Genomic DNA, 21,432 nt, shown 5'->3' with positions numbered 1-21,432 from the left:
ATACCATATTGTGCTTGAGTTAAACTAGTACTCTTGGTCCCTAAGGTGTGTGTTTTTTTTTTTTTGTTTTTTGTTTTTTCTTGCAGTGTCGCATCTGGGGTTCACAGCCTGGGACAGTTGATTCGGGCTGCGGGGCTAAAAATAGCAGTGTAGACTTTAGGATCTCAGGCTGGAACAAGGGCTGTGAAACCCAGTGAGCAGGGAGGGTCTGGGAGCCCAAGCGCCAGCCTGAGCATATTCACTGCTATTTTTAGTTCTGCTGAGCCCTGCAGGTGCTCTGAGACTTGGTACGGTGGGTTTGACTTTGCAGTATAGACATAACTTTTATGAGATTAAACTCTTATTTTTCTTTTTGTGTGCACGCGCACGTGTCTTTTGTTTCATTTTTTACTGAGGAACTTTGGAGGGCTCTGATTATATTCAGAGCTTCCAATATGTGAAGTGTCCTTTTGTTCACCTTCCCTCCCATGTCACTCTATCCCTTTTCTATTGAAGATGAGACAGATGTAGTGGGGCAGTACACACCCCTACTCCTCAGCCTCCTCAGTAAAACCTGGTATTCATAAATACCAGTGAATAGTAAAGTCCTTTGTTTGTATTTAAACTACATTTAAATTAATGAAATGGCTAAACATCAGAAAACATTACGTAAGGTTCTGTTGTTGCAGTGCTTATCTTTTAAAGGCAGGCTGAAGAGTATAAACAAAAACACCACAAACTATGATGCGCTTACAACTTAACAGATCCTTTATCATTGATTTCCCCCCGCCCCTTATTCCTCTGCAACAAAAATAGAAAAAAACATTTTTCTTTTCATGACAAAGTAACTTGTTCAGTTATGAAAGTCTGGGTGCCAAATTTAATTTTCTGTATGTTTTCTTATTCCATTTATGCAACTTGCTTGAATAGCTGAATTCTCTTGCAGTTTGGGACCCTATGAGAGTTAATTCTATTTCCCCTTTATGGCCTCTCTCTCATTTTTTCACTTAGATACACACACACACTATGCCTATCTGCCTAATGACTGATAAAGGAACAGAATTGCCTATTAATTTTTTGTCACTTATTACATTACTTGCTGGTTGTATGGAAATGATATTTATTTGAAGTCTCATCTGTGGCCGATATTTAATAGAACCCTTAATAGCCTCTGCTCTAGAATCCCACACTCTGTAGACAATAGCATTCGTGGTTCTCTGGAAGTCTGTGTCCCTGCTTCCCACCAAATGGCAGGAATTCAGTAGTTCAGCTGTAGTGACTAGTGGGAGAGTGTGCTTCTCTAAGGAATGTGCTTAAGAACATAAATATGTGCTTTGAGATAAACTTCATGTACATAATTTCTGTTGTGTTGTGCATTTGTTTCTCAGTCATATTAGGTTTTTATTAACATAATGCTTATGAACATAATTTTGTACAGTCCTGCTAATTAGGGCATAGATCAGATGGAAATGCAGCCAAAAGAAAACTACCTGCTGTCATACATTGCTGGAAAATGACACCTGATATTAAATCTGAGAGAATTTCATCTAGGAAGGAAGGCCAACAAAGTCTGGCTGGCTTCAAATTTTTGACTCCTAGATGAAGATTCACATTTGACTTCTTTCTTCTCTATGTGGCGAAGGATATGTGACCTTTTTAGATCTACAGTAGGGCTTAGGTAGTATTGTAAAATATGTGCCTCAAAAAATCCCAAACAACTTTCCATTTCGGCACATATATGCCACTAAAGCCCTAATACTTTGGGGTGTGTGATGGGGGTTGAGACTCACCACCGCAGCACCTTCTGTTGGTACCTCCGGGAATTAGCTCAGTCCATGTGGAGCGCCCTTTGCCAATGGTGTCCCGTCAGTCTCTCACCCTCTGTTGGCATCTGGACCCGTGTTGTTCCTTTCTCACAGAGTCCTCTTCAGAACACTGCCCAACAGCAGTGCCCCCTAGTCCATGCTCACCCCCTTCTGGGGGGGGCATTTAATAGCAGTCTTTCCGCTTCAGTCCAGCCACAGTGGCCAACCACCCCTACTAAAGTCTAACCCCTTCTGTCAGGGGTCGTGTGCAGTCTGCTATGGCCACTTCTAATAGCTGGGTGTAATACAATGGGGAAGGGAGGGGAGGGAGACCCAGGCCCAGGGACCCTCTGGCAGCAGCCTCCCTGCCCTCCTTCGCTCCCCTTGTCCGCCTCTCCATCCTGGGTCACTTCCCCTTTGGCCCCTTTGCACCTTGTGGGCCCTTGTATCAGGGCCTGCAGCTTGACAGGTACCAGGCTAAAGTTCCGAATTGCCTTCTATGATGAGATAACTGGTTCTGTGGATGAAGGGAAAGCAGTGGACGTGTTATTCCTTGACTTTAGCAAAGCTTTTGACACGGTCTCCCACAGTATTCTTGTCAGCAAATTAAAAAAGTATGGGCTGGATGGATGCACTACAAGGTGGGTAGAAAGTTGGCTAGATTGTTGGGCTCAACGGGTAGTGATCAATGGCTCCATGTCTAGTTGGCAGCCGGTATCTAGCGGAGTGCCCCAAGGGTTGGTCTTGGGGCCGGTTTTGTTCAATATCTTCATTAATGATCTGGAGGATGGTGTGGATTGCACCCTCAGCAAGTTTGCGGATGACAGTAAACTGGGAGGAGTGGTAGATACGCTGGAGGGTAGGGATAAGATACAGAGGGACCTAGACAAATTGGAGGATTGGGCCAAAAGAAATCTGATGAGGTTCAACAAGGACAAGTGCAGAGTCCTACACTTAGGATGGAAGAATCCCATGCACCGCTATAGACTAGGGACCGAATGGCTAGGCAGCAGTTCTGCAGAGAAGGACCTAGGGGTGACAGTGGACGAGAAGCTGGATATGAGTCAACAGTATGCCGTTGTTGCCAAGAAGGCCAATGGCATTTTGGGATGTATAATTAGGGGCATTGCCAGCAGATCGAGGGACGTGATCGTTCCCCTCTATTCGACATTGGTGAGGCCTCATCTGGAGTACTGTGTCCAGTTTTGGGCCCCACACTACAAGAAGGATGTGGAAAAATTGGAAAGAGTCCAGCGGAGGGCAACAAAAATGATTAGGGGACTGGAACACATGAGTTATGAGGAGAGGCTGAGGGAACTGGGATTGTTTAGTCTACGGAAGAGAAGAATGAGGGGGGATTTGATAGCTGCTTTTAACTACCTGAAAGGTGGATCTAAAGAGGATGGATCTAGACTATTCTCCGTGATAGCAGATGACAGGACAAGGAGTAATGGTCTCAAGTTGCAGTGGGGAAGATTTAGGTTGGATATTAGGAAAAACTTTTTCATTAGGAGGGTGGTGAAACACTGGAATGCGTTACCTAGGGAGGTGGTGGAATCCCTTTCCTTAGAAGTTTTTAAGGTCAGGCTTGACAAAGCCCTGGCTGGGATGATTTAGTTGGGGATTGGCCCTGCTCTGGGCAGAGGGTTGGACTAGATGACCTCCAGAGGACCCTTCCAACTATGATATTCTATGATTCCCTTCTGCTCCCCTGAGCCTGCCTAGTGCTGAACTGTCCCAGGTGCTGGTCTCCTCACTCAGGAGGCAGACCTTCCCCTTGAAGATCTAGGAGAGACTGCCTGCTTCTCACCTGGGCAGCCTTTATATAGGGCCTAGCCTGGCCCTGATTGGCTGCCTCTTGCTCAGCCCTGATGGCTCTCTAACAGGCCTTCCGTGATTGGCTGCCGCCTTGTGCGGCTGCTCTGGCCTGCTGTACCCCGATCTGGCATGGGAGTGGGGCAGCTGCCCCATTACAGGGTGAAAGACTGCTTTGTTCTAGGGTCCTTGAACAGTCTCTACTGTGTCTGCTTTATCACTGGATCATGGCAGCCTGAGAAGTTTATGCATTGTCTAACATAGTAAAGGCTAAACTTGTGGGTGGGAAGAAAATGAGAGGGAGATTTTTGAATATGCAGATTTTTTTTATGTGAAGGAAAATGTGGCTAACTTGATTGAGTCTGCAAATGAGGTCTGGGAAAAAAGCGAAGATTTGGGAATTTACCTTGCAAACTCCATTACTGTGATCATTATCAACAACTTTGCTTTAGGAGTTTTTCTAGGAAGAACTAATTTAATTATAACTTTAGGTGGATTAGTGTAGATTGGTTGCAAGAAGAGTCTGGAATTGCAAAAGCAGAGTTTTACTAGCATGGTGTTTTAAGGGATAAAACATGGTTTTTGTGATAAAAGCTATCTTCATTTTGGATTGTTTATAGCAATTACCTTGGCCAACAGCGTTTTCCTTTGATGTATGCCTTTTAAAAACATTTCTACTTTTATCTTTGTTAGGACATTATAGGAAATGTTCACACACTTTCAGAAACTGTTTCAAGAAATGCTGGGGGGAGGAATAGCTCAGTGGTTTGAGCATTGGCCTGCTAAACCCAGGGTTGTGAGTTCAATCTTTGAGGGGGCCATTTAGGGATCTGGGGCAAAAATTGGGGATTGGTCCTGCTTAGGGGGTTGGACTAGTTGACGACCTGAGGTCCCTTCCAACCCTAACCTTCTATGATTCTATGAAATAGTTGTTTATAAAAATCTTCTAGAGAACTAGGGTGCAACGGAGAATTTTTTTTATCTGAGTGTTGTACGTAAGTTAAATAGACCAGTTAATTATCCTAAAAGTCTGTGGCTCAACTGTTCTTAATTGTAAAAAATGCCCTGTTTATGATAGTCTCTGTTCAGGCAGCTAGTAGTTTGATGCTTTTTAAATATGAGTACAGTGTAATATAAACTACTGTAAAAAAAAAAAAATTAGCCACAGAACATCACTGCAGGAGATCCATACTTTGGTTAAGGTTAAGAATTACCATTTCAGTCTGGAAAGTAATTCTGCATCTGCAGCAATCTTCTGTAACATAGATAGATGAAAGCAAATGAAGAAGATAAAATTCATTGCTTTTTGAAATTATTCAACAGTGCACTTCTGTGTGTATTGTTTACTGTGTGCGTATTCTGTGTGTATTAACCCCTTTGCTGAATTTTATATTCATATGCTGCTGCTTCACTCTTTCGTTCTCAAAAAAAATTTCACATTTACATGGGATTTAGGCAGATGACTTCTATTAACCTCTGCATGTGGTCACATCCTATTTAAAGGTTTAAATCTTCTATCCTGAGGTCTGGAGATCTAGTAATGGGATATGATGCATATTGTGGAAAAGTTTGCTATGGGGATTTTGAGCTACAGCAGCCTTAAAATTGTATTTCTTTTGGTTTAGTCTACAGAAAAGTGAAAAGAAAAGGAGTACTTATGGCACCTTAGAGACTAACCAATTTATTTGAGCATGAGCTTTCGTGAGCTACAGCTCACTTCATCGGATGCATACCGTGGAAACTGCAGCAGACTTTATATACACAACTCTGTATATAAAGTATATATATATGTGTATATATGTATATATATATATGTATATATACATAACTCTGTATATAAACTCTGTGTGTATATAAAGTCTGCTGCAGTTTCCACGGTATGCATCCGATGAAGTGAGCTGTAGCTCACGAAAGCTCATGCTCAAATAAATTGGTTAGTCTCTAAGGTGCCACAAGTACTCCTTTTCTTTTTGCGAATACAGACTAACACAGCTGTTACTCTGAAACCTGTCATTAGAGAAAAGTGATAAACTTTCAGGTTACGTTTTTAAGTTAACTATATTTTGTTTGCTGGTAAAAACTATTGCTGAAAACCAGGTTTAAGACTAAACGCAATGAAGGATCTATTGTATTTAGCTCAGTGTTCTCTTAGAACTGTTTTTTTGGAAGGGCTAAGTTATAGAAGTGAAATATGAAGTCCATAACTTACACTAAGTGAATTTTTTAGCAGGAAAAAGATCTCAGAAAAAAAGTGCTCACATTTCTTTGAAAAGTCTTTATTCTCCTTGTTGATGTTGAGCAGATTCTCTTTTAAGGATCACATACATTTTACCAGTCATAATAAATGCTGTTACATTATATAATGAATGATTGAAGTTACAAGGCTAGAATTAATAAAATGGTGCTCTTAGCATGCTATAAATTTGTCAATAGCTTTACATTATTTGCTAGCTCACTATTAACTAACAAAACTAAAGATAACTAGCTATGTTCATTTGTATATGGGGATACATTTCATTTTTTAGTTATTTTACTGGTATTGGCCCTAATGTTGCAAACAGTATAATTGCTTAGACCCACATTGAAATCAGCGGAGAAAGATAACAGGCCAAAATGTTTCCTCTGCAAAATCTTAAAAAAAAATAGCATTCATGGCTCCCAAAGGTAGAGTTTTTAAAATGTGACCCTCATTAGATTTTTTCCCCCGCCTCATCTTCAACAGTTGCTGTCCATCTCCTTTTCTCTGGCTGTTCCTCCAGTTTTTTTGTTTCCTTTTTCTTCCTTCCCCTTAACCTGTTGTTCCCAATTTTATTTTACTCTTGAGCATTTCAGCTTTTTCTCTGAAGCAAGATGTTCAGTCATGTCAGGCATGTCTTGTATTAAAGTGCTTTGTTAAATGGAAGATAAGGAATTAAAATCTGATGCTCCAGAAAAAACTTTTCTTCTGCCTGAGTATCTGGTGTAATGATAAGAACTGAAAGTAGAACACTTTACAAATTGTTATTGTACTACTAGCTAGATAGTTGTGCTTCCTGTGATTGGTCACAATTGAATCCACCTAAAACTCAAAAGAACAGGAGGACTTGTGGCACCTTAAAGACTAACCAATTTATTTGAGCATGAGCTTTTGTGAGCTACAGCTCAAAGCAAAAGGGAAAAATATGAGGCATATTCAAGCAAACAAAACCCCAAGGACCCATCTTCTATGTTCATAGGGGGGACAAAGGTCATGCTCAAATATTATTAAAACCAGAGTTTTAAACATTGTGCTAAAGTAATGTCTTTATGTTCTGAATTGCACATGCTCTGATTTACAGCAACGCAGAGTGTTGCTGCTTATTTTTCCTGGTGGTTCCAGTACAGCCACTTTGGGGTCTACCAGAGTAAAGACAAGTAAATATTTATTGAATCCACATGTCTAATGCTGTAGTTCTGTACCCTGTAAAACATTTAATAGTGTGGAGTAAGGTTTTTGAGCCATGTCTGTTCCTACTATTGGTAACTTTTCTATTGCTGCCCAAATGCATATATATCTAAATTGCAAACAATAAAAACAAAGATACCAGGGAAGAAAAGCATTACATGAGTTAGTGACTTGGATCTTTCAAATTGGATCATCTGAGGTGAAAGAGAATGATCAGGGGCAGTTGAACAGTTGAATTGCATGTGAACTACAAATAGTTTTGAAATTCTTCAAGTAGACCCCTGTGCGTTCCCGATAATGGGAGATGTGCTGGTGGTGTAGCAGGCTTTATGGAAACCTCTAAAATCTCCACCTGTTGGAGGACCCATGCACCCTCCCTTAGGGCCCCAAATGTTCTGCAGGCAAGGATATAAAAAGAGAGCCCCAAGAGCCTCGGTTTCATCAGACTGTGTGGTATTGCGCAGGCCAGGAACACTGGCTGAGTGTCGGATCTAGCTCTCTGGAAACAGTTTCCGAGTGCCTGCCTTTAGATAAATTAATTATTAGGTCATAGTTGGTAGATAGTAGTAGAAAATTTGGGGGCTATTAGGCGCAGACATGCTGGCAGTTGTTCTCAGATCTGTGATGGGAGATACTAAAGCTAAGAGACAGGAGTTCAAGAGATGTACTTTATGTTCAGTTTGTAATCCCCTCCCTGAACTGATCTATAAAATTGCTAGCCTCTCTTTCATATCACTTTCCAAGATCTGTTTTGCCCTGGTGCCCATATGAAACTTGCCAACAATTTATTGCTAGACTCAGAGGCCATCTTGCAGGTGACTGATGGGTAGTTAGGGAAAGCTAATATTATGGAATAAATTATGTAATAAAAATAAATTAATATTTATATAAAATGAGATTTGTCTCCTCAACCCACACCCTTCATAAGATGATTCCCATTTTAAAATGCAAGTAATTTGGGTCAGGAACCATGCCAATTACTGTGTTTAGAAAATGTTTTGCACAGTAAAGTCCCGATTAAAATCTCTTGACACAACCATAATATGCATATTTAATAACTAAATAATTAGACATTGGTAACATACACTGGGTGAGTATAAATATATAATCAAAATATAAAAAATGAGATGCAAATATCCTACACATGCCAGCTTTATTAACTGGTATTTCTAAAATTATTTTTTGAGTTTTAAGTAGTTTTGGGATCTTTTTGAAGGAGACTGTGGGGCAAATTCATCCATGGTGTAAGTCCCTTGAAGTAACTGGAGCTATACCAGAAATGAATTTGCTTCCATAATTGTGGCAATGAAACTTTGCATGGAATAGTCAATGTACATAATTATATCTGCCCCTCAACAATGTGCTCGTATGTGGTGCAATATATAGCTGTCTTAAATTTATCCTTCTTGAGATACAGGTCACTTGAATCCTGATTGTTCATTGGAAGTCTTTGCAGACCTTACGCAGCCAGGGAATGAGTACCTTTGTTGTTTGAATAAATCAAACCTACCCATTTATTTTTTTTCTTAATGAGATTTATTCTTTATGCGGCAGAATCTTCTCTTTTGATAATTTATTTTTATCATGTTCAGCTTCTAACAGGGGGAATACAGAGGGACGGTAATCCGTAGCACATTACAACTAAAGATCTTGAAACTTGGCATGCCAAGTTATTTGTGTTCTTTAATGCGTGTCATCGTGACATGAAGCTGGTGAGCACCTCTTGTATTTAAGTGATTTCTGATGATTAAGTATCTGTTTGCTAGTGATCTAGAAAATGGTGCGTGATGGTTCATTTTATATTCATTTTAAAAAAAAGTGTTACTTTAGGCACGATAGAGCAGCACTGGAGAATGAATGAAAAATTGGGGGGATTCTATGGAAACCTGGTTACTGACTACAATACAGAATACTCTGAAGGTCAGACAGAGTATGGCAATAAATTGGAACAAACTCAAGTGTTGCAACATCAGAGAGTTTTACTTTGTTTTCCTAGAGGTCAGTGTGCTGATATACTACAACATTTCAAGGATTGCTATCCCAACTAGTTTATCTGTGAACACCATTTCCCTACCATTTCTTCTGTACAGTATGTAGAACTCAGTGTAAAATTTACATTTCTTTGAGGGGCATCTGTCTAAAGCAGAAGCATGCATATGTGAGTTGTGCTAACTGCCAGTGTAGAGAAGTGGGTTGCCAAGGTTTACAAGCAGACTCAGCTAAGCTTTTTTCACCTGACCTAGTAATCTTGGTTCTGGAGGTAACAATACAGAAAAGGTCCTTCCTGCGTTGTCAGTGCTATAGGTAGCCCTGGAATAGATAATACTTACCCACTTTATTCTTTGTGCATCCAGCAGTGAAGAGGTGGTTAAAACAGTTCCAAAAACAGTAGTGAACAAAGAGTAATATAGAAGTGACATTACGCAAAGTAAAACTATTTCCCCATGTTTATTCCCCCTCCCCTCCTAGCGCGCCCTCCCCCCCCCCCCCCCCCCCGGTTCCTCTCACGTTCTTGTCAACTGCTGGAAATGGCCTAACTTGATTATCGCTACAAAAAGTCCCCCCCATTTCCCCCCCGCTCTCCTGTTGGTAATAGCTCACCTTACCTGATCAGTCTTGTTACAGTGTGTATGGTAACACCCATTGTTTTATGTTCTTTGTGTATATAAAATCTCCCCACTGTATTTTCCACTGCATGCATCCGATGAAGTGAGCTATAGCTTACGCTCAAATAATTTTGTTAGTCTCTTAGGTGCCACAAGTACTCCTTTTTTTTTTTTTTTTTTTTTTTTTTTTTAGAAGTGACTTAAAAATTCTTCAGTGATTTTCTTGCTTCTTAGAATATCTTACCACTTGTCCACCAGGTTTAAAAAGAGTATGTATGAATGCTGACCGTAATACTGATGTAATGATGTTAACTTCCTAATATGTGAGCTGCTTAGTATTCAGCAGAGATCAAGACAGAATATTACATGAGACATTCAATCTGAAAGCCTTCTCCTTGATTTGTTTTTGGCATCCAAATTGATGCATCTGAGCAAACACATGATTTGAGATTCAGTTCTTGTCAGTGTTAGAGACCACTCAGATGCTGTTCTGGTGTGTCCTTTTCAACTTAACTGTTTTGGGTTCTAATCTTCAGTGCACTGTGGAGAATGTCTGCATAGTATCTTGTAAACATTTTCATCATTTTAGACCTAGATGAAAAGGATTTCTATTTATTCAAGCTTCAGATGATTTGCAATCAGCTTTCTCAAATGGACCCAAGAACTTGCTTAAAATTTTCAGTGTGGTAATGGTAAAAAATAAACAAAAAATCATTAATGAAATAGATGGCCTTGTCCCAGATTGTTATCTTGCACCCAGTTTATTCAAAGTAATGAGTCAGTTTTTCTCTTCCTGTTTCCAGGAAATGAATGGCATGCTAAAGAGCATGCTTTCAGAATGGTTTTCTACCGGATTCCTAAACCTGGAACGAGTCACCTGGCAGTCACCTTGTGAAGTGCTTCAAAAGATTAGTGAGTAAGTGCCAAGAATTTCCAATGTTTTCAGTGTTTGTTGAAGTAGTTTGAACAACGCATTGGCTCTTCTGCAGACACTTGTGCAGGTCCCAACTCAAGAAATTGCATTCCTATGCTCTACTGCAAAGTACGATTAAAGAATTGCAACCTTACACATACTGTTTAGCACATACTTTGATTTTAACAGAATTATGTAGATCATAAACAATATCCTTGGGGCGTGAGATGATTCATTCTTATGGTCTTATTCAACATAAATTAGAGCTGCAGGCTCTGGGAGAGTATGCTTAGAGCCAAGAAGAATCTTTCTTGTGATGGCCATAAAAGACACACAAGTCTATTTTGCTGCTGGTGAACTCTACATAGTAAGAAGTCAGTATAGTGTACCAAGACGATACATCTAATCAAATATTATTGTAATTCTTCAGCAGTCATGTACAGTATGCAGAACTCAGTGTAAAATTTACAGTTAAAGCTTTGTTATCCAGCATGTTCAGGGAATGGGTAAGTCAAAAATTCCAGTTAACTCACAGGGAGGAAGTTTGGATGCAGGAGGAAGCTGGAGGTTGAGAGGCAGGAGTGGGTGGAGGTGGGAGGAGGCTCGGGGCAGAGGGTTGTGGTTTGAGCTGCCGGATCCGGGCAGTGCTCCCCTCAGGCAGCTCCTCGCAAGCGGTGACCTGTCCAGAGGGGCGCAGCCAGGCAGCTCTGCACGCAGCCTTCGCCTGCAGGCACTGCCCCTGCAGCTCCCATTGGCGCGGTCCCCGGCCACTGGGAGCTGCGGAGCCAGTGCTCGGGGTGAAGTGGGGGCAGTGCACGGAGCCCCCTGCCTGTACCTCTGTCTAGGAGCATTGACTGTGGTCAATGGGAGCTGCGGGGGCGGTGCCTGTGGGCAGAGGCAGCACGCGAAGCTGACTGGCTGCGCCCCTCCGGACACGTCGCTGCTTGTGGGGAGTTGCCCAAGGTGAGTGCCGCTCGGATCCGGCAGCCCGCACTACAGTCCCCTGCCCCGGATCCGGCACCCCAAAACTCCTCCCAGATCCCAACCCCCTGCCCTGAGCCCCTTCCCCCATCCAAACTCCTTCCCAGACCCTGTACCCCCTCCTGAAATGCTGGTTTATAGAGCTTTCTGGTTTGTAAAGTGCCGGATAACACAGCTTTTCTTGTAAATTGAGGTCAAGTTTATACAAGTGCCTTGACAATCAACAATATTTATTTGTATCTTCCTGTCTTGTATTCAGAATTGCATTGATTCCATTGGAAATGTATGAATCAAAGTTTTATTGTGCTGAATTTTTTTTGCCATACTTTGAACTCTAAGAAAAGCTTTAGGAAAACAACATCTCTAAAGAAAGAGTTGTGAGGGCAGGCAACTTCATCTGTTCTTTGTAACACAAAGAAAGTAAAATGGTGATACAAGCTAGGTCTGCAAAACAAAAATAAGTGATAGAAATCCAAGTCTTCCAAACTAGAGACTGGAGCATAAGAATTTTAAGACTAAAGTTTGTTCAATGAGTATTTAAAAAGATGACTGAGGGAATTTGTGTTCTACAGAAACTTCTTAATAAAAGTTATTTAGTTTAATTCTATATGTGATTAATCTGTGGATATTGATAAATTAAAGGATTTGAATAGAGTACTAAAACTGGTTGAGGAGAGACTTCACGTTCTTGTTTCAGTGTTTTACATGAACCCTTTTGAAATATTAATTTATAAAACCTTTCACTAATATCTAGATTCCTTTTTATAAAAAATGACACTATTCTGTGTGCATGCAACAAAAGTATTAGCAATAGGATGGGATGAGGAGGTTGGATTTTTAAATTGTATTTGAAAATAGCATTCCATCAGGATAGACGGTAATACTGTGAGGAACCATTTTGCGCTTAATGTGTAGTGCTTTTCATCCAAAGCTTTCAAAGTTCTTTACAAGGGCAATCAAATATTTTCTCTATTGTACTGTTGGGGAAACTGATGTCTGAGGGGATGTGATATACCCAAGGTCATTCAGTGAATCAGTGGCATAGTGATCTAATCTGATCTCCTATGTAAAATACAAACTGCAAGCTGGAATTTATGTTCCAGAGAAGGCTGTAGACAGACAGAGAGTGTGTGGTAAGTGAGATATATTTTACAAAATCTATTATGTTACAGTTAGAGGGTGAATTTCATTTATAGCCTGATCCTGCCCTATTGATGTCAATAAGAGCTTTGCTATTGACATTAATGGGAGCAGCATTGGGTTGATACAGTGGGTTGAGTGAAGTCTGTCTTTTTAGATGAAAATCTTAATTTTTTTAACCTCCTATTCAGTTCTGAAGCAGTGCATCCTGTCAGAAACTGGATTGATATGAAGCGTCGAGTTGGGTCATATAGAAGGTGCTACTTTTTTGCCCACTGTGCAATCCCTGGGGAACCATTGATAGTCTTGCATGTAGCACTAACCAATGAAATCTCCAGCAGCATCCAGGTACAGTCAGCATATTCTATACCTACTCCAATGTTTAAATTGCTAAATAGGCTTGTTTAAAAAAGGTTGGTTCAGAATGGATCAGAAGTCTGTGTTAAACTCTCATTTTGAAAATCCAAGTTAAGTTCTTGGTGCTACTAATGGCACTTCTTATTTTTTCAAGAATAACTCAGTGAGTTAATGATTTAGGTGATGTATGTGAATTGTAATACAGTCTTTAGAATAAGTGGCAGGAATCTTTGTTCACTGAAGAAAGGTCTATTTTGGTGGTTGTGTTAATGATACCTGCCAGTAATGGGTGGTTGGTCTCCCCCCCCCCCCCCTCCATAGTAATGGTTAGAGAGCTAGCTTTCAAAGTACAGTGAAAGCTGTGTTGTCTGGCACTTCACCAACCGGCAAGCTCTATAAACCGGCTATAAATGTCTGGTCTTCGTTGAAAGTCTGGTTGGCGCAGGCTCTCTACCTGGCTCCGGGTGGCTCCCTGGAAGTGGCAACATGTCCCTGCTGCTCTAGGCACAGGAATGGCCATGGGGGATTTGGAGTGCGGGATGTAGTGATTGGAATATCTTTTATACTGTGCTAGAGTTTGACTTTGTCTCAATAGATTGAATACAGTAAGAGAATGGAAAAAACTGTCAACGTTTTTAATAAATTAAAAAGTAGTAAAATGAAATAAGTCTTGTGGTGATGGTGACTCTTACTAATTTTTTTTCACAGGCCATAGTGAAAGAGGTTCCCCCTCTAGAAACAGAAGATATGAACAAAATTACTACAGCCATTTTCTATTCAATCAGTTTGACGCAGCAGGGACTTCAGGGTGTAGAACTGGGGACTCACCTCATCAAACGAGTTGTTAAAGAATTACAGGTAGGTGTGGTAAATTACACTTCGGGGTATTATTCTGCCAGAGTCCTTTTTTTCGGTAGTCACTGTGCCTCATTGCTCAAGATGTAGAGCTGCCATGGATTCCCATTAAGCCTTTGACCTTCCGAGGGCTGAAAAATCTTTTTCCCATCTGTATTTAGTAAATCGGCACTAAACCTTAATATTGACTTTTTGATTTTCTGTTTTTTAAAAAATATGGGACTTGTTTGGTAGCTTTCTTTAGCAAAATACCTCTTAGCTGACCTAGTTAGAAGGGATTTTTCTTATCTGAATGCAGATTTTTTTCTCAGTGCATTATAGTATGTTTTGTCATTGATATTATATATATAGAGAGAGAGACACACACACACCTCTTCTTTGTTTTTGGAAACTAATAAGTTAGATGTTTGAGGCTCAGATTTTAAAAATAATGAGGTTAGAAAGGCTTAGGAGCTGATATAGAAGGTGTAATATAAGACCTCTTGTGGTCCAAGTTCAGGGTACAACTCCTTTTCCTCCTCTTCTTCCTAAAAATGTCTTTTATTTACTGATTGTTTTAAACTGTTGAAGTTGAACTCTTAGTACAGATAATTTAACTTCTACATTGGTGCAGAATGTAGTATTTTGGTATAGTACAGAGAACTGTGGAATGGAATATTGCAGATAAGTCTAGGTCCATATTAAAGTAATTGCAACTATTTATCTATCATTGGCAATTTCTTTGCATTGTTACTAACATTTCACTGCAAGGTGAACAACTAACTGATCAACATGTCTCCTATTCTAATTAGAGCTGATCAAAAAATGGAGTGAGTGTGAGTATGTGAGTGTGTGTGTGTGTGTGCGCAGAAATCTTCCCTTTTTAAAATTTCCCAACCACCTCTAATTATAATAAGAGAATAGCACTCTGTTGTGCACCCAAATAATTGATGTGGAGTATGGATTGTATAAGAATTTAGAAATAGTATGTGAAAACACTACTGCATTTGGGCTATCAGTTGCGTTGTAATTGTAAATAAAATGTCTGTGTGTGTCTGCTATTTTACCTATTGTAACAAACACATCCACCATTCTAGACTCTTGGAGAAGAGTTTATTTTTCTTGTAGCTGTTAGGAATAACTGTTGGAGGATCTGTTCTTCCAATTAAGCTGAATTAACATTTTCAGTTTAGTGAGATAGGGTATTGGAGCATATACACACAGATACATAAGTCCTGACATAAATTGGGGCTATCAGAAATGCATATATTCTGACTGTCCTGTTTTAATCAGAAACATATACATCATGAAGTAGTTGAACTTCAATGTGTCAGTTAGTTTTGTAAAGAATTTAAAGAAAAGAATAATGCATTAATCCTTAGTATTGCACTAAACAATTGCTTTGAACTATAAGCAAGGTAGATAAAATATAGTGAAAGCATTAATAGTATAAGAAATGTTTAGTATGAAACAATACTCTTACTGAGAGAGGCATTAGAAAATCCTGACTTCTCATTTTATTAAGTTAATATTTAAGCAATCTTGACATGGGCTCAGGCACTTATGTTCCCAGGGATTGCCCAGAATCTGTTGTTGTGAGTTCTGGAAAAATTTGGTTTTCTGTTACAGGATTAACTTCTGTATGAGCTTGGTGTTAGGTCAGACACTTAGGTTGTCAACTTCTTAAAAAGTAACATTTTAGTCAACAAAATAAAATATTAAAAATGCAGTCACGTTTGCTTTTTCCAAGATGGTACTGAAAAGTCAGTGCAAATCTATCAATTTAAATGTAGGGCCCTATCTTACTCGCACTTGTTGAAAACAGAAGTAGGCTGTTTAATGCCTGAGAGAGGCAAATAGGCCTCTTTTTCACTGTAATGATCTTTTTGTAGATGTAGAGACTAAAGAACTTAATCACAAGAGTATCTGGAAAAGATGGGGAGTGAAATTTACATACAGTGTTATAACCGAGTCATGCAAAGTGGTGTTCTCGCTTGATTTTAATGACAGCTGAAGATTCTCAGCAACTTTGAGAATTAGACCCTACAAAGTTAGAAATCCTTTAGTGTCCTAAATTGGGATTCATAGTGTTGTTACATAGTGAAATTCAAAATCCAAGCATTCTGGGCATTAAACATTTTAATTTTGGCTTTAGACAGGCATTTAGGAAGTTGTCTCATTAAAAGTTTAGCTTGCTCATGTTAAGTGCCAAACTAAATTACTGTGTTTTGCTCTACTTGCTGGGTGTCATTCCCATAGATAGTTAGGCAGTAATATTATTCTCATGCCTTGATTTTAAAAAATAATCCTTGGGGAGAATAAACAAAGAGAGTATAATGACAATATGAGAAAATATGTACTATTATTTGTTTGTTTACACTCCACTATATTTGATTAATTCCAAATCACTTAATTTCAAGCCTTTTGACTCATTAAAGTAAAGAATATATAGGTCCTTATCCAATAATGTTGGAAAAACAAAAATGATCAATCCACTTGTCCGTTCTCTTTTCTGTGGTGCCAAAAGTGCATTCATACCAGTCATGGTTTCCTTCTTCTCTCAGCTGCAGAAACAAAATATACTAGCTTCCTAAAGGAAATTAAAGCTGCAGGTGAAGGAATAATAAATATTTAAAATGTCATAGTAATGACATTTCTAGGTGCATATTGTCTTTGCTGGGATGAATACACGCTTTAAATCAATAAACTAGCAACTTAATGATCACAGTTTACTAGCGATTATATTTTATGAATGTTTCTCTCATATAGCACACTATATCCTGAAAAGATTTAATTTTCAGTATGAAATATGGTAATTTGCCACAGGGATGGGGGGAAGGGAGAGAAAGGGGCTTACTCAGCAGGATACCAGTAGCATTTATATTAAAAAAATAATTTTTTTTGAATCATAGCAATCAAAATAAGGTGGTATCATAAATCCGGTTTTTGTTCTGAAACTCGGTCTGAATGAATGGCACCCCACTAATCAGTCTGTGATTTCTAACCAACTTCAAACAGGCTAATTCCAACCAGTTCTTGTAAATTAAGATCACTTGTTTTTAAACAGATGTATTGCGTCTCCAGTCTTACAAAATCAGAGGCTCAGCCTGTTACATTGGCTATATTCAATGAAAATAATGGAGGGGACTCAGGACAAGAAAAAGCTTTTGATTACTGAATTTTCAGCAACATTTCTTGTTTAAGATCAAAGCATAGCTTCGTTTACTTTAGTGGATAAAGATATGCTGACAACATAAACACCCAGGTGCACAAAGGATCAGTATGTCTACTGAAAGGATAAGAAAAAATATAACATTTCAGAAAATCTTTCTGTAAGCATATAGACATTATTTAATTGAACATCGTTGTTTCAGCTTCAGAACATTTTTGGTAAGAAAAACTCCTTTGTGTGCGGTAGGATTTTTTTATGTCAACCGCATGTCAGCTAGGACTGCTGAAGACCCCTTGCATGTAGATACCTAACAAAGACCCTGATTTTCCTAATTTAACTCTGCAAGATATTGAGGGGAAGGATGATGTTTAATCAAAGGCCCTTTAAGCAGCGTTAATAAGAGACAAACTGTTGCTAACATGTCTGCATAACTAATAGGTGGAGAAGGGCGCAGCGCTGGAATTTGTGGAACTTGACAGCATTTAAAATGAAGGGCTACGCTCTCATTTTATTTTACTTTTTGTATGATGAGTTCTGTGGCCCCTCTTCTCCACTCACATCATTTCTCCCCTTTCTGTTATGTGATTTGGGTAGGTTGGTGGCAAGAAGGAGATGGGGCATAGAAGGTTATTAGAGCCAGTGTTGTTTGTCTCTGAGAAGAGGTATCTCTCTTAGGTTCTCTGCTGTCCTTCCTTTGTCTTGTAATGTCTCTTACTCTCTTCCTTCTCCCTCTTTCTGGCTGTTTCTTCTTCCTTCTGCCTCTTGCCACTTGTTCCTTCCTTCCATTGCTCACAGTTTTTTCTCATACCTTTCTACCTGTTGTCCTTGTTAAACTCCACCTTGCCATACTTCCCACACGTGCTCCCCAGCAGCGCTCTTCTCCATTATTAGTGATTGTGGTGCCTATAAACTACAAGAATTTATGGCCCCATGCTGCCTGGGAGGATGCAATTTGTGTCCAATTGGATTGGGATTATATGATCGGGCACAATCCTGCCTAATTAAATGTACGTGGGCCAGGATTGAGAGCTGTGTCAAAATTTAGTACGTTGAGACTGTGTGAGCCACTCTTATTGCTGTAATAATTTAGCATAACGTTAACATTGCTTCTGCATTCTTAGGGGAGAAATTGACATGTTTTAGTATTTAGTATTTGTTTTAGGTACTCCAGTGTGATATCTAACCTTTATGAATCTGTAGTTTTGTTGGGAAGTGGTTGAGGTTTATATATGAAGGGGGAAACAGACTTCTCCTGTAGGTGTGGAAAATTGATGGCTTGCCTGCAAGGTTTTGAAATGCTGGCTTGATGCTGGCATAATTTAATGTCAGGATAAGTCTTATGTTATATCTTTGGAAGTGATTTTTGTGTAAATTGTGATAATTAGCCACTTGGCTCTCAGTTAAAGCAGGTATGGAAATTACCCTTTTCAGTGCTGATTACAGGCGGTTGTGTTGACACCAAATAAGTAGCAAAGTATACTTAGTTTAACATGAGAGACTTAGTTTTTTAATGAGAGAATGTTATTTCTTGAAACTCTGAAATATCAAATATAGCACTGTTTACAGTCTTTGTACAGCCACCTGGAAATGGGTTAGATTTTGGACAAAGATTCTTAGATTGTTAAATGGGATTATTTATTTATTTTATGTGAGGGGAGAACTGATTTTTTTTTTTTTTTCCACGTGGAGAACTTCCTGTCTCAAATTCTGCAACACCAGACAGGCTCTGTTTTGAACCACCATTAGATATTTTACATCCTTTAAATACTATACACAATCCTGTAAATGAAAAACAGTTAATGTGATTACATGATTACCCTCTCAGTAATTTCAGTCTCTGACTGAACCAGGGGCAGGTGACTTCAGCCAAATTGACTTAGACAATTTGAAGGGGAAGAGCCCTTTCTTCCTCTTTCCGTCTTAAGTTCTTATACTGTGTTTATCATTATGTTGTCTAAGTGATACTACTCCGTGATTCTTTGGTGAACTTGAATACGTGTTTAAGGTTTACCTTGCTCATGACCTCAGTATGACTCCCACAACAGTAGGTTTTATTCCCCTCCTCCCCCCAAACTGAGCTACATGCACCAGTTGAGAGGAATCTAATGCATTACAGCCTGAAAGCACTTGTCTTATGGAACCTCTTCTGCAGAGCTGTGGCAGCGAGGGCAAAAGAGGAACATATAATCATCAATATTATTGGCAGCCTAATTTTGGCAGAAGGGCTCAGCTTTCTGATAATACTCCTTCATTGCATTTGTTTGCTCTGTATTTTGGGTCAGCTAAAAGTGAAGGACTTTCCAAGGCTGCCTGAGTTCAGTGCAGACATTTGTTTGGAGCACCGTTCTATCCACAGTGACTTTAAAGGGGCCAACAATATAATTACAGTGCTGAGTCAGCTGTGAATTGGTGGCAGCATCTTAAGACGTGTAGCACAGCAAGAATTTTGTTGATGTTAAGATAGCTTACGCTGATGGCATGCAGTAAGTTATTTATGTGAAAAATAGGTAGATTTGGGAGTAATGTACAGAGAAGGAAAACTTGTGTACAAACTTTGTTATATAATAAACACACAGATCTTTTCAACCACTATGTGCTAAAAGATGCAGTTTAGGAATGGTGAAAAAGTCTTTTAATTTTGCTGCCAGTAATATATTAGGGGGAAGAGGGAATATTATGAAAGAACTGAGTAAACTTTTTAGCAATATTTTATCTATTTTTTCCCTTACAGTTTAAACACTTAATGTTTAATACATTTCTGTAACCCTTCACATGTTTTGAGTTAACCTTTGTGGACATCTGCTTGAGCAGCAGAAGGTTATTCAATTCATGATTTCCCAAGGCATTGCAATTTTTTAAAACTTGTTTTCATCCTCCAGTAAAACTCTTTTTTTTTTTCTGACTTTGCCTTAACTTAACCCACTGTGACACATCTGCTTGTAAATGCCAGTATAACTTCAAAAATGGAACCCCTGTTGCCATTTTTCATAAGGGAAGCTGCAAAACATTCTGTCATGAAGTTATATCATTAAATCAGAAAAGACACAGCCACTGAGTTAGAAATATGTTTATAACCACTCTTTGCATTTAGTTCTTTATTTAGAAGGACTTTTGAATTTATAGGAATATGGGAATTGATTTGTGTAGTCCAGTATCCTGTCTCCAACAGTGGCTTGTACCAGACAATTCAGAGGAAGTTGCAAAGTAACCCTCAAAGTGAGCAATTAGGTAATAACCTGCCCATATGGTAAACTTCCTCCTAATTTTCTTGATTAGAGGTTGACAAAGACCATGTCTACATTACAGACTTCTGTTGGCATAGCTATTGCAGTCAGGGGTATGAAGAGGTGTGATATCTGTCTGACCACTGTGTCAACAAAAGCCCCTAGTATAGACACATTTATGACCTCAAAACTGCACTTTTACTAGTATGGCTTATTTCAGTCAGGGATGGAAGCTGGCTGGATTAAGCTATATCAGCAAAAGCACAGTTTTGCTCGTATAAGTTGTTTCCACAATAGGAACACTTAGGCAGTACAGTATATTGATATAGCTATACCAGCAAAACATTCCTAATATAGACATGGCTTTTTTACTAAAGTGTGAGGACATATAGGACCAGGTCTCTATCCAGTTTGCCGGTGCAAACAACTGCACACACACTTTTTAAAGTATATGCCCCCATAAGGATGTTTTTCTAAATATGGATTTTCACTACTATTTGTATTATTGCAGCCCAAGAAGCCCCAGTTAGGTCTGTGAGCCACCCACCCACCCTCCCCACCTTCACCAAGCACTGTGTAATCACATAGCAAGACACATCCCCTGCCCAAAAGAGTTAGTCTAATTTAGAACAAATAGAGGAGATTATGAAGTTGATGGCAAGGCAAACAGTGATAGCATGTGTGAATACATGTTCCTAACTGAGCAATTAACAGTTCGAATGATCTTTAAATATTAGTTGTCCTTACTAGCAACCTACCTAACCATTATCAGCTGGCATTTTACCATAGGCATCAAGATAGAGATGGTTTCTGAGGTATTTATAGGAGATCAGAACAGTGGCTTTAGAGATTGGTTTGTTCCACGCACAAAGGGAGTCATGGGAGAAAGTATGCTGCACTAAACATTCCAGTCTCAATATTTATCTCAGTTCATAGAATGAACCTTACTCAATGTATTAGATTCACATGTAAATTAGAATAGAGTCATTAAAGATAAATTAAGGCAGTGTCTGCTAAAATACTCCCTACCCAGTCAAACTCACTCTAGACAAATAAGCTTTCAAGATATGTCTATGCAGGGATTAAAAACACTGGTCCACGTCTGCTGAGTTTGGCTCACAGGGCTATGGTTGAAAAATTGTGTGTAGATATGTTTGGGTTCAGGCTGGAGCCCAAGCTCTG

At 39.2% G+C, this 21,432-nt stretch overlaps 1 protein-coding gene across 3 annotated transcripts in view; it reads left to right on the top strand.

The window, feature by feature from the left end:
* Positions 1-21,432, top strand: part of MLYCD (malonyl-CoA decarboxylase) — a 38,745-nt gene that overhangs the window by 7,756 nt on the left and 9,557 nt on the right. For all 3 annotated transcript variants that reach the window (XM_073308068.1, XM_073308067.1, XM_073308066.1), the window contains exons 2-4: positions 10,433-10,545; positions 12,855-13,011; positions 13,729-13,878. In XM_073308068.1, the coding sequence (XP_073164169.1) occupies positions 10,433-10,545; positions 12,855-13,011; positions 13,729-13,878 (420 nt within the window). The remainder of the gene's footprint in view (positions 1-10,432; positions 10,546-12,854; positions 13,012-13,728; positions 13,879-21,432) is intronic.

The sequence above is a fragment of the Lepidochelys kempii genome, chromosome 12 (genome assembly GCF_965140265.1).
Source record: "Lepidochelys kempii isolate rLepKem1 chromosome 12, rLepKem1.hap2, whole genome shotgun sequence".
Taxonomy (NCBI): Eukaryota; Metazoa; Chordata; order Testudines; family Cheloniidae; genus Lepidochelys; species Lepidochelys kempii.
This window is presented reverse-complemented; position numbering and strand designations above follow the sequence as displayed.